The sequence below is a fragment of the Pleurodeles waltl genome, chromosome 12, assembly GCF_031143425.1.
Source record: "Pleurodeles waltl isolate 20211129_DDA chromosome 12, aPleWal1.hap1.20221129, whole genome shotgun sequence".
Taxonomy (NCBI): Eukaryota; Metazoa; Chordata; class Amphibia; order Caudata; family Salamandridae; genus Pleurodeles; species Pleurodeles waltl.
Window position 1 is genome coordinate 517,500,622 of NC_090451.1, and position 18,476 is coordinate 517,519,097.

Below are 18,476 nucleotides of genomic sequence, written 5' to 3' on the forward strand. Positions count from 1 at the left end.
AATGGCACTGAGGACAGTATTGAAAGAATGCCCCTTCTAATCCAGTTGACGCATTCTCGTTGATGAAACTTCCAGGGCAAGGGGCACAACCCGCAAAAAAGACCCGAGGCCCTGATAGTGAGGGGGTCACTGTCTCCTACACTGCTTTTTCAAAGAAACAGAACCGTCACCAGATGGAACATTTTCTGCTGCTAGCAGGGTCAAAGAGTGATGAAGTGGGCCCAAAGGAAAGCAATATGAGTGCCTAACTGGGAACCCCGTCCATACAGGTACTGATCCGATGGTGGAAAAAGAACAATCTAAAATGGAGTTGATGCCCATGCACTTTGCCAGCTAACAGAGGAGTTGTTATACTTTGGGACTCAAAATACTTTTTTGAAGAAAAAACCCTTGCAAACGTCCAATCCCAAAACTTAATGGCAGGAGAGTATGCAGAACGTGTATGTACCTCCAGCAACACATGCTACGAACATTCCCAAGACACGTGTCTCTGCTTTTCAGTCAAAGGATACATACCTATTTAAACATCTATATGGATAGAGTACTGCAGTTTTACCAGAATATTCTGCAAATATAGTAGATAGCAACACAGTTCAATTACTGTCAATACATGAAGTGTCCAACTTGCATCCAAAGGATAACAGACAATTTTTAGAACAAGAGTTGCATTTCTATTAACAAAACAATACTACTAGAACAGTGAACCTGGCATTCACACCAGGGGAAACAATACATTTTCATGAACTTTTTATTTGAACAGTTCGAATTGTAAATCAGCCAATTAGTGCTGATGGCACATAGTTGATTGGCTGGAACGTATAGCTGTTCCTCGTCCACTTGAAATGAGAGATTTTTCCCAGTGGGTAAAAAATGTAGTAAGAAGAGCTGGCCCTCACAATTTCACTTTTTTTACTTATAAAGGGAATATAAAACCTATCTACCAATACTTCAGTATCAATGTGATTATTTATTGGACATAAAAAGACCAGAAAATCATTCAAAGGCATGCAGTTTTGATTTCCTTTGTCACAACGCAGGATCCAGTGGTGTAACAAAAACAAATTTCATGTTTTAGTTTTTTTTAAAATAGGTCTGAAACGAGTCCAAACTTACAGCAATCAAAATCAACAACATTGCACTTCTGTAGATTGACCCCATTTACTTCCAGAGTCTTGCTTATTTCTGTTCAACCTCTCTTAGACCATTCATTTTTGCAACCAGTCTGTTATTTGCTGTTTAATCTCTCAGTTGTGCAGGTCTCTTAAGTACTTGCAACTGCAATCTTTATTGCTAGTACAAAACAACTCTAGCTGCCCCGACTCTTGCCATGTTGTGTATTTGTATAGCGCACTATCACTGCAAGGGTATTCTGACTCTGAGCAGGTGTGTGTGCCTAGCCCTGCCTTTGGTAGGTTGGTTCAGTGAAAAGCCAGGGCTTCAGCTTCTTGTAGAATTCAAGAAGAGATGAGGAGGCTCTGATGTGGAATGAGAGGCCGTTCCATGTTTTAGGAGCAGTACAAGAGAATGCCCACCCTCCTAATCTGATTCCCTCTATGCAAGGGATGTGAGTGAATAGGAGTCCTGTAGAGCGGAGGTGTCCGGGTGGTTGGTGGAGGAAGATGAGACTGTTCAGGTAGGTGGGGATTAAGTTGTGTAGTGTCTTGAATGTGTGTGTGGGGGGTTTGAAATGAGCATGTTTGTGTGTTGGGAGCCCGTGACGTGTGATGTGATGCAAGTGGTGTGTGGGAGGTTGAGGATGAGTGTGGCTGCAGAGTTCTGAGTGGCTTGTAGTCCTCTAGTGAGTTACTGGGTGATCCAGGAGTAGAGGTGTTCATGGTGACTATGGCGTGAGGGGTAGCTTTTATAGTGTTGCTTGGGAGCCATTTGAAGATCTTCTCAGCATCTTACTGTGGGCAACAATACCAGGTCATATGAAGACACACAAGTTAACACTCTGGCTTTTACAACAGCCCAGTGGAAAACTATGATCAAGCCATCTGTACGCTATGATGGCATACAGCAACCCACAGGGAGGCACTCTTGCTTAAACACGTTTTATCATAAGATCTCAACATAAATGCTACAGCAAAGATGGACTTCTCAGAATGCCTTCATTCTCATCTTCAGTGTTTCCTGTGCTTGCATCTCCATTATCCCCTTAAAGTTCAGCAAATCTACTTTCCACCTCTGAGATAAAACCCTCAACAATGCACGTCTTTACTTCAACATGATTCACATAGCTCTACAAATCCCTTCCCACATATGAAATCAAAACTTCCAGGCCATCAGTCACTGTGATTCCAGTGCTAAAAAAAATCCCTATCTGAATGGGCAGCATATTTGATCTGCAATTGAACAAATGATTTATATTTAATAGGAGTATAAATTAAAAAGATGACTTCTTACCAGACCCTCTGTACATTTTTTCCCACAGTAGACATTTGACAGGATAAGCAAAAGCGTTGCATCACAGTTATTAGGAGGAGGTGAGATCCGCTGCAAAGATTTAATTTTTAGCTCCACTCACAGAAAGAAGAAATAGATGCACAGTGTTACCTGTTGAACATTAGATTAGGAAGCACTAATGCCTTTAATAGGTTTGATTTCACACTAAGAATGAACCATGTTTTAGGAATTGATGGTTTTTATCGAAAATGTAATAGCTCCTTAATAGATTGTGGCAGCAGCAATCTGAACACTACTATTGTCTGTCACCAGTCGCAGGACCATGTTTCTTTTCCACAGATTTATTTTCCGTTATAGGCCTTACTTCCTGCATGCATGCATTGATGACTACCCTGGAGACAGTCCAGGTACAGAGGATCAGTGGCTCTACCTGTTGGGACTCTAGTCAATGGACAGAGCAGCACCTGGCTTCTCTAGCTGTGCACTAATCAAAGGACAGATGGGGCACCTGCAAAAATCCTGCCCACCTCCGAGTAAGCTTCTATTAGCTAGTCAAGTCCAAAAGATGGTGTAAGATGATCTTTTGCCCATAACGCACATGTAGTGCGTGACGCTCTCTGTTACTCAGTTTTGCATATGCTTCAGAGTCACTAATAAGTTCTTCATCTGTTGCTAGGTCAGAGGTGTAAGCCTGAAGTGTGAGCTGAACGCTGGCATGGAGGAGCCGTTTCCATGATTCCTTAAATTTAGAGATGTCTTCGTTGGTCAGTGTGCTGACTGTTCTTTCGGCTACCATGTCGTCTTCCCAAACCCGATTTTCTTTGTAGTCTCTGTATTCTTCTTCTGAAAAACACATCACCTAAAGACCAAAAGAAAAGTATATTTTTTTTCATGAAATACCACAGCAAAGCAGTTTATATGGCACTAGCCAGGCAATAAAAACATATTTCATTCATTCAATGGCATAGGTAGGCAAACAGTTTGTAGGTCTATGTTGCAAGCAAGCTACAAGTGCCACTGAGACAAGGGGCTAAATAGTCTGGCAACACTTGCTACATAAAAAAGCGAGTAGATCAAAAACTCCAGGCATAGAAGTTGTAACAAGTGAGTACCTCACACAGTACTTACGGTTTGTTAGCTCCACTGTTAACCTACAGCACACTCATGAGAGAAAATAGGACATAGCTGTACTACAAAGGTAGAAGCACACCCGAAAATTAACTGAATCCTGAGAAGACACTGTATCGCCTCTACATAGCCATGTATTCATCCATGCTTGTGGTTAGGCTACATTTTTATGCCCTGCAATCTGATAATCTTAACAGAATTTACAAAGCACCCTTACTGAAAACATGAAACGATCCATTCAATAACTGCATGTACAAACAGTGATACACGCCTTCAATGTTCTAGAGTGCTGACTACACCGCCTTATGCAGCAATATCCCAATTTTTATTAAAAAATTAATGTGCTAAACTTATGTTTATGTGAACAAATTTCCAAACCAAGCTGGCTGTTGCCCATTAGTGCTGTTGGGTCAGTGGTGTATCTTTCAGTGACATTTCTCAAAATGCTACTTTGGAGGACTGCAAGATTTCTTTCCTTCCTAAGCAGAACTACGTCTGACCGACTCCAACTCCCACACTTAACACTTCGTAGGCGCTTTTAATGGCATTGCAGTCAAACCCTGAAGATCAGAAATCTGTTTTCAGCTGGACTAAAACCTTGGTCAGAACTTCAGCACTCACTGCTGGGCTCTTCAAGCCTGGTGGATCTGCTGATTCAGTTGCAAACCCAATGCTTGGCACCTGTGGGACCTGCTGTAAAACATTCTCTCTTCCACCCTTATAGCAAAGCTCCTGGAGAGGGTTGTATGACAGAACCACGCATGCTGGAACAACGAATGCCTTAACGCAATCAGGACCATGATTGCATCGTTTCCACACGTCTTTACCACGCATGCTTTTACAACAAATTTCATTGTGACAGCATGCCAAGTAAAGGCATATGTGGAAACGTCATTGCGGTTCTGTCATTCAACTCGCCCCATTCGTTCTGAGGCCCCAAACTACTCCTACCCTTGAAAGCTAAACTACCCCGACCACCTCACCCACCCTAAGCTCTAAAAAAAAAGTACCCTGCCCCTAAAAACTAAACTATCCTGAAACCCCCACCCGTCCTGAGGCCCAAAACTACCCCCACTCCTAATAGCCAAACTACCCCGACTCCTGCCCCTAAAAACTAAACTACCCCGACAACCCCACCGCCCTAAAAACTGCCCCATCCCTAATACCTAAACTACCCAACCCCCCACCCACCCTAAGCCCTACAAAATAAAACTACCCCTACCACCCATCCCTAATAAACTACCCCGTCCCCCACCCACCCCAAGCCCTAAAAATAAACTATCCCCCGCCCCTAAAAACTAAACTAGCCCGACACCTCCACCAGCCCTGAGCCCTAAAAACTCCCCCCACCCCTAATAGCTAAACTACTCAGTCTCCCCACCCTCTGTAAGACCTAAAAACTAAACATCCCCAAATCCCGCCACTCCCACCCCCACAAAAAAAATAAAAAAATATACAAATCCCTTAAGCCCATAATCTGCCCCACCCCTAAAAACTACCCCCCAACCCTGTCCCAGCCCCACTCACCTCACCGCGTCCTCTCCTGCTCTCTGCCCCTTAACCACGCATATGCGTAGTTTGGCACATGCGTGGTTAAGGCACAGAAAAAGGCAGTTGTTCCGGCAAGCATGGTTACGCTTGCGTGGTAAACATCTGCATTGTTTACAACGCGTGGTTAAGGACGATTCCCCTAGAGAGTTGTTGGGCTATCTGTAGTCAACTTGCGGCTCACACAACCCTGCTGTTCAGGCAGAGGGATCCGGGCCTCCCACTTGCGGCACTGTGCTATTTGTCGCGGATAAGTGGATTTGTTACTTTGTGGAGCACGGGTATCTGGTTGTTCATATAAACTGGTGTTATTGTAGGGGGAGACAGCCTCCAAACTTTGGAAAAAAAAGAAAGCATTAACATGCAACATTTTCCATAATTTTCGTATTTTAACGTTTACAAATGCAGCCAGTTAGCAAAACCTTTAAACACTGAAAAACACAATGGGAAATGGCTCAGTCACAGGCAACTGACACTGTTTTGTCAAGCATTTTTGAACCTGCACTGTCAGATGATCACCTTCAGTTTCAATAAGGGTCCGAAAGTAACGCACTCTTAAGTATGCTTATAACCACAGAGAGTCAGGTAGGATGTTTATGGATCAAGAGAAAATACCTAGGATGGAAAGGAACCAGTTCTCCAAAGTCGGTATCTTCCACAGATGTACATGCATGAATCATTCCGAGTCTTTAGCTGGAAGTTTCTACAATGATATGATGAAATATATTTCTAAAATGCTAACTGTTACCCTGCATGGGTCTCCTGGTCCTAGGAAATGAAACAAAGTAATGTTTGCTGGACCAGCAGGCCTTCAAGTTCTTTTGGAACTTTGAAGGGTTTATTTCAGCTCGAAGTGTGAGTGGGAGGCTGATCCACAGCTTGGGAGCCAGAAAGTAAAAAGATTTGCCCTCCTTTCTTTTAACATTAAATCGTGATAGTTAAGATTAGGGCTTATCCTGATCTTAGAGACTTAAACCTGAAACATCATTTTATTTTTTCCTTAATATTAACTGGTCCCATTCAATAGAATGCTTGATAAGCCAAACAGGTCATATTAAAAAGTACTCTGTTTAACCGGAAGCCAGTACAGTTCCATCATAGTAGTAAAGACAGTCATAGATCCTTCTTCCTTTAATCACCCTTAACAACCAGTTTTGTGCTCTTTGAAGCGTTTTGGCAGGCAGTCGTAAGTACAGAACATTACAGTAGTCCAGGTCTGATATTATCAAAGCCTGGACTATGGGTAAACTAAACGAGTCTGACTGGGCAGTACATGTAGAACTTTCCACAATAATTTCAGGTTCAAAAACATGCATGACGCTGAAACGAGAGAAATGTGTTCCTTCATAGTGAGCTCAGAGTGTTTAGTTTTACCCAGATGTTATGCTCCTTGTGTGAGGATTGGGGCATCTCCTAGCACCTTAGGCCTCCAGTTAAGTGCATTTGTTATAGATAGTGGACCAAAACATAGTAATTTAGTTTTGTCCCCATTCAGTTAGTACATTCATGCACATCCACTGCTTGACTTCCTGAATACACTCACAGAAATTGCTAGTCGTCTTTGATTCCTCTGGCACTGACACTACGATTTGGGTATCATCTGTGCAAGGCATTAGAGATAGCCCAAACTTCTGTATAAAGCATGTCAGTGGTGAGGTGTACAGTTTGAATAAGGTGGGGCTCCAAATAAAGCCTAGGGGACTCCACAAGCCAAGACTCTCTTTTTAGATGGAAATGAAGATATTGTGAAAGTTTAAGTACAGTTATTTCAGAAAGAGGAGAAACAATGCAATGCTTTTCCCTGTACTCCCAGATAATTTAATCTCTGAATCAAAGCTGAATGGGAGACTGTATTAAAAGCAGCAGAAAAATCCAGTAGTTTCAATGCTGTGTTGTAGACTATCATAGAGACATACACTTCATGTCATAAGATGATACCTGCTGCCACTCTTCTTGAAATGTCCTCTTTTAGAGACGGCTTACCTTTTTGTATGTGACCAACAGCACAAATAACTACTCCGTCTTGGTTCGATCTATGTAAAATTTCAGGCATCTGTAGTCTCTTTACAAGTGGAGAGTCCTTTCTATGGCACCGGTAGTGTGCTAGAACAAAGCTCTAATCACTGTCCACAGTGGAAGTCTGTTGGAAATTTAGGGATGATTTTCGGATTAGTTATTAGTACCACTATAGCCTTAGAATGTTAGAATGGTTCTTTAACCATTGAGCCGCTATCAAGCTGACCCAGGGCCAACTTCAGGACAAACACTGTCTTCCGTGAGATGCAGGGATGTCAAAACTGTGTACAGGTTCAGTGCGAACTTTCATGAGCTGTTAGTACTGTGTAAAGCACCTATTTAGCACTGATAGTTGCAGAGAGGGGATGCTCTGAAATAGCCTTTTAAATATTCTTTGATGATTCTTGGCAACAAGGGATACACAGAATCTGAGAAACACCGAAACTGAAATAGCTACTGGATGAAAGCTTAATAAGTTTAAGGCATGACAGGGCAAGTTGCAGAAGGTAGAGTAATACCTGATGTTGATCAGAAGTCATTGGATGAATACACCTGGACTGATAACAGACAAAATCTTTTACACTTCATCTCGTACAGATTGTTGGTTAAAAAGGCCCTGACGTGACCAAAGATATTATGGCAAACTAGAGGAATGTTTATCAGAATAAAATGGAAGTGTGCGAAAGCTATGCTGATAAGATCAGGGATGGATTGTGGTAGAGATTTTGGCGTCCATCTCTGGATAGAAGGTCATTCTGCTGCCCAACAAAATGTGACGGCCTTTTAAAAGATGAAATAAGTCCTAACCTAATGAGGCCACACTGGGAACTGCATCCCACTGCCGCCTATGCCCTACTACCTTCTGGCGAAGTCACTGCATTTCTTGTCAGTTGGTGTCACAAAAAGATCTCAGGTTGGACAGCCCCACTGATGAAGACCACGTTCATCATATTCTGGATCAGTTTCCATTCTTATCCGACTGTTGCTGTACCACTGATAGGTATTTTTCAGTCAGGGAATTGACATGTTTTATTGTCAAGTTTCAAGATGCTGACGTAGATAATTTGTTACACATCTTACCAGCATCTGTGCACTCCCAGATCTTGTAGGTGAGCCCCCCTTCCAAGCCATCCATGGTCATTACACTGTTTACAGTTTGTGGCTAGAACTGGAGACCTAAGGCAACACTGCTTCTTGATCACCACCAGGACAGTCTCTCTTATCCTCGGTGTGACTTGTCCATAAAAGAACCAAGAAACCTAGAGCTACTGAGTGTTATGCTCCATTTGAAGGGGGTGCATTTGCATCCTGCGCAGGATGGTGAGGAATGCAGGAAGACATCATGCCAAGCAGATACTAGAGAGATGGAATCTCTCTAACGTAGTGTCCAGAATGGTACGCAAAATGTTGGTGCACACTGTAGATTTCAAATGAGATTTGTTCTCATTCAGAGTTAAACCCAGGCTGCAAAACAGATGCCTTTATTAGAAACATTAGCTTTGCACCAAGCTCTTTTGATCAGCCAGTTGTCCAAGGAAGGGGAAACTTGGTGTCTGTGCCACCTGAAACAGGTAGTGACTGGGACCATGCAATCAGTGAAGATCCTCAGGGTAGATATGAGGCCATATGGTAAAAGTCTAAGGGGGTAATGGCAGCCCTACGACGCCTAGCTACAGAGCCACCATAAGGCCCAGCCAAGCATGCTTTAGACCAGGCCACAGTCAATGCATTTACCAGAACCTCATTAAAAGGTAGCAAGGCTTCTGAAGTAAACAGGCCCAGGCTGGAAGATCTGTTAGTAAATTTTCATTAGTTTCTACTGTAAACCACTGAAAGTCCAACACTTGCGCAGCTCTATGGACTACCACAGCACACAAGTCACTCTCCTCTGTAAGGGGCCCTAGCGAGGAGTCCAGATCGGTTCCAGATGAAGAATCCAGGCCACTCTGCAAGTCTAAATGCAGGCTTACATCGGTGTAAAGAAGGCAGGAGAAAATTACCAGTCTTCTGATCATCATGAGAAATGTTTTGAAGGCCCTGGACAGTGTCGGAATCTACAGAAAATAAAGCCTCTAGCCTCCAGCAGTACAGTTGTTTGGGCAATGACACCGACTGGGAGTTCTCTCAGGCAAGAGGTACCATACCTTAGGTATTTAATAACAAGGTATCAGCTAACGGTGGGCCAAAGTCTGCTCTGGATCCGAAACAGGTGTTGGTATAAGGTCTTGAGCTAGTGCCCCTGTGGTCAAGGCTGACACTGGAGGGGTTGGAAAGGACATGTTCTCAGCACATGTGAATGTGTGGGACAAGCGTTACCCAATCGGGTCAGTCGGGACCACAGCAGACCCTGCCAGCAGAAGTCCAGCTGGTGGTCCTGGTGGATCTATGGGACCCAGAAGTACTCCAGAGGTACCTAGAAATGTCCAAAAAAAGGCGTGGAATGTCCTCCTTTAAGGCCCTTACCTGCTGCATAGTGGGTGACAGCCTGGGAAACTGTGGTATGCCGGGACCAGCCTTAGGTCAGGCTTTGAGTCAAATGAGGGAAGTGGATCTTTCGGCTGCCAACTGCACAACTTCCCCCTACAGCAGGAGTGATGGGAAAGAGAAGAATCTGGTTTCAACATCTTAGTCTTATGGAGAGACATGTCTTCCAATTTACTCCAGCATGGCAATTTGAAGCAGTACAGGGATTAGAATAGGCATAGGACCTCAAGCAGGCATGAGGCTTAGAGTGTGATCTGCCTAGTTTCTTGTGCTCTGCGATGTACAGCTTTGCCTCGTGCTCCATGATGGTGTTTAGGTGCATCATTGAGCATCTGTCACAGGACTTTTAGTCATGCTTGAACCTTAGACACGTAAAGCTGACTTCATGAGGGTCTGCAACCAACATCTGCTTCTTGCAGTTGTGGCACAGTTTGAAGCCTGGAGTATTCGGGGGGAAACATACCAGCAAACTGCCCTGAAATAAAACTAGGGGTTGATAAGGCACTCACAAGAAGTTTGACAGGAGATCTCCGGCTTGACATCGAAGGGCTCGGAAAGAAAGGAATGGATGGCAGCATGCAGGGGCGGTGCCCATACAAGTCTCTATGTTGCCTCTTTTGGAGGCATAACATAGCTGCTGCGGAGTCCGATGGCATGCTGACAGATGCAGTGGAGCAACTTCTGAACAAGTTCCAAATCCGGTTTGGCCTCTGGAGGAATTCAATAGGTAAGAAATTTGCAGTTAGAAGCACCCATCAGAAATCCTCCTTTGGGGATTGTGAAAAACAAAGCCTTCTTTGGAGATGCTGTTTCGTTAGGAATCGTTTCCTTGGCCAGGTCTCACTGCAACTTCCCTAGTAAGGAAATTGCATTAGAGATGTCTTAATTCAGGAAAGGCGCAACTTTAAGGGTTTGGGAGAAAAAAGCAGAGCTCTGAGGCGGCTTTTTTCCACAGGTCATGTGGTAAAAATCTGAAGAGGAGTGGAGTTCAGAGTACTCTGATCTCACTGACAGGAGCTTGGGTCTTTTTCAATTAAGGTGATTGTGCTGCTAAAGTGCAGCTCATTTTAAGGTTTAGAGTTTTTGCCATACTGCTTACAGAGGTTTACCCTGTAGTCTCTCAGCTTGATGACTGGATATTATTATTCAATCAAGTGAATCTATAAAAATTCAAATGCTGGAGGACTATACAAGAAAATTACTCTTCTTCTCCATCACAAGATATTATCTATGATTTCTATGAAAAGATTAATACATTGGAAATTTGAAACAAGGTCTGGGAACTAAAGACAGTGTGGAAAGGATTACATCAGGTGTCTTGACACAGCAGGGAGTCGATTCTGGAGTCAGAACCAATACCGCAATGCTTAGCAAAGGTATGAAATGACCTTCAAGAAAATACTGTTGGACTAGAGCAGTTCTCAAGAGAGAAGTTCTAGCTCCTTGCCACAAGGAACTTGAATGTTGGGATGCCAAGTTATGCTCAGAAGGCATTTATTTTGGATATAGTCTGTCTTCCAACAAAAACATTTATGATTCTTGTTTCCATCACTGCTCAAAAGTACTGGAAGACCTGAGCAGGCTGTAAGTTTAACTTTCTTGCAATAATCTACAGATTCGTGTCCTCTGGAATGCTGCCACTTGCTTGAAGGTCCTTCAGCATTTTGTGAATTGAGGGGCCTGTGCAACGAATCGATAGGCTAAGACCCCTCTCCACCACCCAACTACCTCAGATCTCAGGGCCATGCGCCAGAAGTATGTTTATGGGGCTGAGAGCCTTTGCTCTTCTGAATTTCAGGCGAAGTGTTATACCCCACCTCATAAATGTATTTCCTGATGAACAGTTGAGTACAGGTGCTTTCAGTTGGGTATGGTGAAGTGCCTGTCGGATTTCACCTGGTGTTTTTGCATACACACACTTATATATGTTTGAAAGCTCTAAACATTTTGATTATTTTACAAAATATTGTGCTTTTCTCACTTAGTACCTCCAACAAAAGCTTTCCTCTCCCTTTCCACTGCCTTTTAAGCTCCTCTTATGCACCCTGCTTGTTCTATAATGTATTTTAACATTTTGTGCCAGTGTGATTGTCGGGAAATCTGAAGGTCACCCCCCCTCGCAATTTTACTGACCAAGCTACGCCCCTGTCACCTCCAATCGCCTTGATGTAGATGAAGGAAGATCTGGTACAGTGCTAACCGTCTTACATATTTTGTTTTTACTTTTGAAGTATTTGCTAGTTTTAGATCAAAGATTTGACAATATTCTTGACTTCAGCTTTTTTTTGTCAGAGAAATCGCAGATAAGTTACCCTTGTAACTTCGATGTTTTGAAACACTCTAATGCATTTTCTTTAGAATGCACTTCCTAAATCTGCCAGTCTAGCAACTGGTCTTGACATCTATGGTGATATGTGGATGGAGAGAGGGGGGGAATTGGATTTTCTGTCCAGCCTGCACAGTATTATCTAGTTACCCTCTTCAACAATGATATATGATTAGAAACATTTCATTCTAGTGGGGTACAAAGCCATTGTATCTCATTAAAGTCGTCACTGATTTACTTTGGAGCCTTTTCTGCTGCCTCTGAATTGTGTTGGGAGCACTGAGCCTCTGGGTGCTTTTTGCCATTGATAAAAAAAAAGGCTGGTGTTCCTCCTTGCAATGCTGTAGCTGTTTTAACAAAATGGAGCATCATTATGATGTAATGGCATCTCTGTGTCCAGATGGTTCATCTTCAAAATATATAAAGGTTACTTTTCTTCAACTTTAACATAAACATATTAAAAATGTGTTAATGTGTTTATTTTTTGACACACATTTCTTTGTTTTGTGTTGTGCTCACTCCTCTTGCTTAGCCCACTCAAAAGCAAAAAGAGGAACATTTTAAAGGAACACTCGCTTTTCAGGACATTTGCATCAAGAGGAGATGGTGGACGGTAAAAGGTTTGTGCAGTCATCCACCTTGGGCATGTACCCTTTCTAGGTCCAAGGCATTTTTCGCCAACTTTGTGACGATGTGAATGCTTTAAATTAATTTAATGCCAGCACCCGCTTTCAATACCTTTAAGCATCATCATTATTTTACATTGTTGCACTTGTTAACACCCTTAACCATATATCTAGAACTTCTATCGTAGTGTCACTTCTGGTACTGACATATTTACTTGGTGTGCCTTACTCAATGCAGTGAATACTTATTTTACAGTTTGTTTGTTTTCCCACTTATTGTGATTTTAACTCTATCAACCAGATGGTATTTAGGATACCTGTGAGTATGGCAGTTTGCTCACCCTCATGCGTGTTTTTGCAGCAACGTCCCACTTGGGGCTAATTTTATTTTCCCCAAGGGATTTGCAGAACTAACTGCACAAGCTTTTAGGCTAGTGTAAATCAGTAAGGTGCACAACACCTTTCAGATTGCAGATCCCCTGGGTAGATTAATACTAATTTCAGTCTTTGGCTATTTATACTTGAATATTATTGAACTAGACCCAATTGTGTATTGTGCAATGATGATGGGCTGGCATTGATTACTAGGTTAAAATGGCAACACATACAACTACACACGGATAGATCTGATCTGTTTAAATTGCTGTATGTGGATAACTGCTTCACAAAACATGTAGATTCCCTGTATTTTTTGTATGCATACTTTTTTATAAAAACATTATATATAGTATTTGGTGAGATACGGTTCATCAAACAAATTCAAAAAGAACTTTGCAGAATCAACATACAAGGTGATTCATTATGTGGTGAGGTGTGCCGTGGGAAGCGACCTTCAGCCATAAATCGAGGGCACCCAGGAGTGCCCGGGTGTCTGTGCCTTAATGGGGAAGAGGTGCTAATTCAAGAGGGTCAGAGGGGGCCCTCCCAGATGTGTTTACGTATTGTGCGGAGTCCCCCAGGCTCCATTTCCGGTTTGGCTAGTCCTACCCATCCTGTGCCCAGCCTGGCGAACTGGGGTTATTATCGCCTGTAAAACGTACAGTCCATTGACAATCTCCACCAATCCTTCCATGTCTCCTTTTGGATCGTCATCTATTGTGACTATACGTAGCCCCTTCTCCACCAGAGCCCATTCCTGCATATCCTCCCTCCATTTGTGTGCCTGTGGATGTAGTCCAATATAACACTATGCGTCGCCTCGCCAGGAGAAGTCCTAGGGCAGCAAATCGGGAGCAGTTCCTTGTGCCAGCTTTTGGGGGTGGGATCAGTCGAAGTACACAATGTCTGGGTGTGAGCTGAGGTTTAATCTCCATTATCCCCTCTAGTGGTCATATGCAAAAAGGTCGCAGGGACGGCATTGCTTCTTGGGCATCCCCCGTGTTGCGTAGGGAAAAGTCTGTATTCTCTGGGGCGCGAGGTATGTTCATTGCAGGAAGTGGAATTGCGTCAGGCTGAATCTGGCATTGCTTACTACCTCCTTCACGTGTGCGCAGACTCTGCTCCATTCTCTGTCAGCAGATCTTCTAAGTCATCATCCCATTGATGTTATGCCCTATCAGGTCACTGCATGCTATAAAGAACAAGGATTCCTTATGCCAAATACACTATCCAGTGCAACCAGACATACAATGACATCTATATGAATTATTAAAAATTATTCATAATAAACAATGTAACAAAATAAGATTAAAATACATACTCAAAAAGACATAACAGGGAGAGAATTAGAATGAGAGGGAGCAGCTCTCTAAACTCTAACACTGATAGTACAATAAAATGTAATGTGTTGTGTTTGATCGATTATAACAAACCTCATACAGAGAGCCAATCAGCAAGTCTCAGGAGACTTAATTGCAATTATTTGTCTCAGGCATGAGGAGCCAGCATGAGAAGTTATATTACATTATGTCAAATCAGTAGTATACCACTCCTCATACACAGAACCAATCACTATTTGGCAAGCGAGTTCAGGAACAGTTATTGTGTGTAATTATTTGTCTCGGGGCATGAGCAGCCAACACGAAAAATTATAGTATATTCTATCAGAACCAACCGTTCTTTAGCAAGTGCGTTAAGGTACAATTATCAGTCAACGTTTCCGCCCCTTTAAGGCAGTGTGCATGGGACCATCATCAGGACTAACCAGTAGTGCCTGAGAATGAAGTTGTGTATACTGAAAGAAAACAAAGGAGGGAAGGGAGAAAGAATAGAAATTAAATGAAAAATAAAGCAAAGTGAGGCATAATGATCAGTCTGGTTGCAACAATTGTTTAACGACACATACCACAAGGAAAGTCATGCTAACTAAAGACAATAGGAAGTTGCCAAGACAATGAAAGTGTCATACATGCCAATGGAGTTCCCAGAGTGTCCGTGCGATCCGTACACATGCGGCGTGAGAAGTGATGCAGGGCCGAAAAGTAATTCCCAAGTGGCACTAGAGTATATCAATCTTGTACCCAATAATAACATTACACAAGGTGAAAAAGAAACTAGCATGACTCCTAAGTCGTGAAGGGAACAGCCTAAGGGGCGAATGGTGCTACTTAAACCAAAATCGTCAGTACCTGTCAACGGGACTAATTCACCTCCAATATAGTCTCTGAAACCACCTTAACATAACGTCCTGCACAAAGGCAAAAATCTGCATAAAACATAAAAAGCGCAATAAAATGCCACACCGTTGCGGAAACCAAAGTCGTGAGATACCAACAGACATTCATCTCGCCCATGCGGGAATTTCTATACCAAGATGCCCGCAGAACCACGTGCGCCAGAGTTCATTAAAGGTACAGTGTGGCAGAACAAATAGTTACTGTCTCAAGGGAGCCTGTCAAGGAAATCCAGGAACAGCATCAGCCATTCTAGTTATACCTGAAGGAACCATACGTAATGGCATAAGAATATCATCAAGAGACACAGAATATGTTAAAAAAAAAATTAAGGGGAATCCTACTGCTTACCGAATAAACAAGGAACCGGTGTGCTCTACCAAGCATGCATCGACGTGGAAGAGAGTGGGTGCAGCGATGAAATAGGTTAATGACATAAAAAAAGGACTAACGAATAGAAGGCAGACCATGACCAAGGGGCTGGCCACCATGCTGGATGTATTCGGCATCTCACTGCTGTCGCAAAAATCACTGTAGTTCTATGTATACAGACCCAGAGTAGAAGTTGTATTTTTTTTTAACCCCTTTGCTGCCAGGCCTTTTCCCCCTCAGCTGCCAGGCCTTTTTTTGGCAGTTAGCGCTTAGGCCCTCATAACTTTTTATCCACTTAAGCTATCCACGCCAAATTTGCGTCCTTTTTTTTCCAGCATCCTAGGGAGTCTAGAGGCACCCAGAGTTTGTGGGTTCCCCTGGAGGAGACCAAGGAAATAGCCAAAATACAGTAAAAAGTTGTTTTTTTTTTTTTTTTTTTTTACAATATGGGAAAAAAAGCTGCAGAACAAGGATTGTGTTTTTTCCCCTGAAAATGGCATCAACAAAGGGTTTGCGGTGCTAAAATCACCATCTTCCCAGCTTTCAGGAACAGGCAGACTTGAATCAGAAAACCACATTTTTCAACACAATTTTGGCACTTTACTGGGACAAACCCCATTTTTACTACTTTTTGTGTTTTAGCATCCTTCCAGTTAGTGACAGAAATGGGTGTGAAACCAATGCTAGATCCCAGACAGCTAAACATTTCTGAAAAGTAGACAAAAATCTGAATTCAGCAAGGGGCCATTTGTGTAGATCCTACAAGGTTTTCCTACAGAAAATAACTGCTAAAATAAAAAAAAAATATTGAAATTGAGGTGAAAAAAAAAAAAAAACAGCCATTTCTCTCCATGTTTTACTCTGTAACTTTTTCCTGCGATGTCAGATTTTCAAAAGCAATATACCATTAAAACTGCCACACAGGGCAGCGACCCTTGCCTAAGGGGTCGCTCCCCATCTGATGATGCAGCCCTGGTTTCCTCACAGCTCGTCGTAGGCAGCGGGGGGGGGGGCTCCTCTGTTCGGGCCAGGTGCAGTGTATTGGTCCACCTTAGTCCATTGGGTGCCTTTGAGCTGTCAGTCCTTCCCCATATTTGTCAACAGCTGATGGGCTCAGGGGGCTTCCCCAAGGATATTCGCTCTTGCAGGCAGCGGGTGACGGGGAGTTCTCTGCTGTGCACTACTAAGAATTCAGGGCCTCTCCGCATCCCTTCACTGGTTCCACAAAGGCTTGTCGCCGAATGCCTTTTCTCTCAGCCAGGCAAGAGGCAAGTCACTGCTGCTCCGCTAGGACGTTTCTGGAGGTTTTTCCTCACCTGCATATGAGGGATGGAATGGGAGGAATCCCCCCCATCCGGATTCCCAGTCGCTGAGTCTCGACACTCCGCGGGGCTGAACTCCCCCACCCCCACCCCCCCCAAACTGCTTGTTACGGTCATCCTAGAGGGAGTGAGGTTCTCTCCAGTTCACAGTGGCTCCCACCACTCGGGTAGCTCTCTCAGGGTCCTCTGTCTCTCGCGGCCTCTATGTGTGGGCTGCTACTGATTCCCCCAGTAAGGAAAGATGGTGCCAGCAAGGTGCCTTCCTTCTCTCCAGGTGCCAGGTCTGCGCTTCCTCACTGCAGCTCCCACAGGTCACTGAGGATCAGGGGCCAAGCCAGCCAAGCCATCCATCCATCCATCCATCCATCTGGCGCTCCTCGCCCAGCCTCTCCATCTGGGCCGTTGGTAGGGTCTGGTGTGGTAGACAAAATCTTTCACACAGTCCGTTCACCTCTTTGTCCTGTCATTCTGGGGAGATGGGTCTTTACAACTCTCACCCCACACGGGTCCTTTCATGGGGCCCACTGCTTCCTGCTGCCCCAGCGTGCGGGATGCTTCCACGTCAGGTAGAAGAGGCGCTCTCTCTCAGTGCAGCCCCTCAGCTCGCCTTCTCACCTGGAATCGGGAAGGGCCTTTGCCTGTCCCCACTCACCTTCTGTGGCCTTCCAGTTGGTCCACCTGTGCCTGGGAGCCAGCTCTAGCTCATCGATTCGCCCATGGGTCCTTTTGGGCTGCGTAGCTGGACAGCCTATCTCCACCACTCCCAGTCTGTTCCAAGAGGAGCAGGCTACCAAGGTGAGCTGGCCACACCAGCTCTGTGAGCCAAGCACCTCACACCACTGGGACCACCATTTTGTCTGGCCGGGGTTTCACTGCCAGCTAGATCTACTCTTGTGGGTCATCATCTGGGCCTGTCCACAGTCTGTAGGTGTCCGCATTGCTAGTGTGTTCTGTTTTTTTGAGAAAGTTACATTAAGTTACTGTACCATTCGACTTCACGTTTCATTAATGAAACCTTCTGTTAACGATTGTTTTGTATACAACGGTTTTAGGCCAGAGTTAGCTCCCTGAACATGGGCTCTGCCATGAGGAGCTGATAAAATAAAGGCTGCTGAAAAGGAGACCTGATGAGTGAGAAGAGAAAGTGAAATGCCCCAGGTGTCTCCACATCCAGTGCTGCATCTGTGTTTGTCCCGGATAAGGGCAACAAGAGATCATAAGGGACCATTCAGTCAGTTTCTGCAAGGACCTCAACCCTCCAATCTGTAACTTAAATGCAAGTGCCCTAGAGCTGGTGATGTAACTTTGGCGCTGCTGAGTACTACTTCCACGTCAGGAGCAGTACCCATGTTTCCACAATTAACAGAGAAATCGAGAGACAGGAAAAATCGATGCTTGGCATGGCAGTGCCCATACGATGTGATTCTCTCCCAAACACCTCATAATAAAAGCTGTGTAATCTTGTATCTGAAATTGTGTCCAGGCAGCATATGTGCACAGGATGCACATAGTGTTACTCAGCTAACAATGTACCTAAGAATTACTAATAATTATTATAATGCCACAAGACATCTTGAAGTTACTAAACATTTTACTTAACATGAAGCCTTTTTCTGAATCTGTAACACTTTTTGGA

General features: G+C 43.8%; 1 protein-coding gene across 1 annotated transcript in view; it reads right to left on the bottom strand.

Annotated features, from left to right (window-relative positions):
• Window positions 1–1,047: 1,047 nt before the first annotated feature.
• The window catches only part of SETD6 (SET domain containing 6, protein lysine methyltransferase), a 147,311-nt gene continuing 129,882 nt past the window's right edge, over window positions 1,048–18,476 (bottom strand). Inside the window, exon 9 of the mRNA XM_069217398.1 lies at window positions 1,048–3,265. Coding sequence (XP_069073499.1) covers window positions 2,951–3,265 — 315 coding nt within the window. The 3' untranslated portion in view covers window positions 1,048–2,950. The remainder of the gene's footprint in view (window positions 3,266–18,476) is intronic.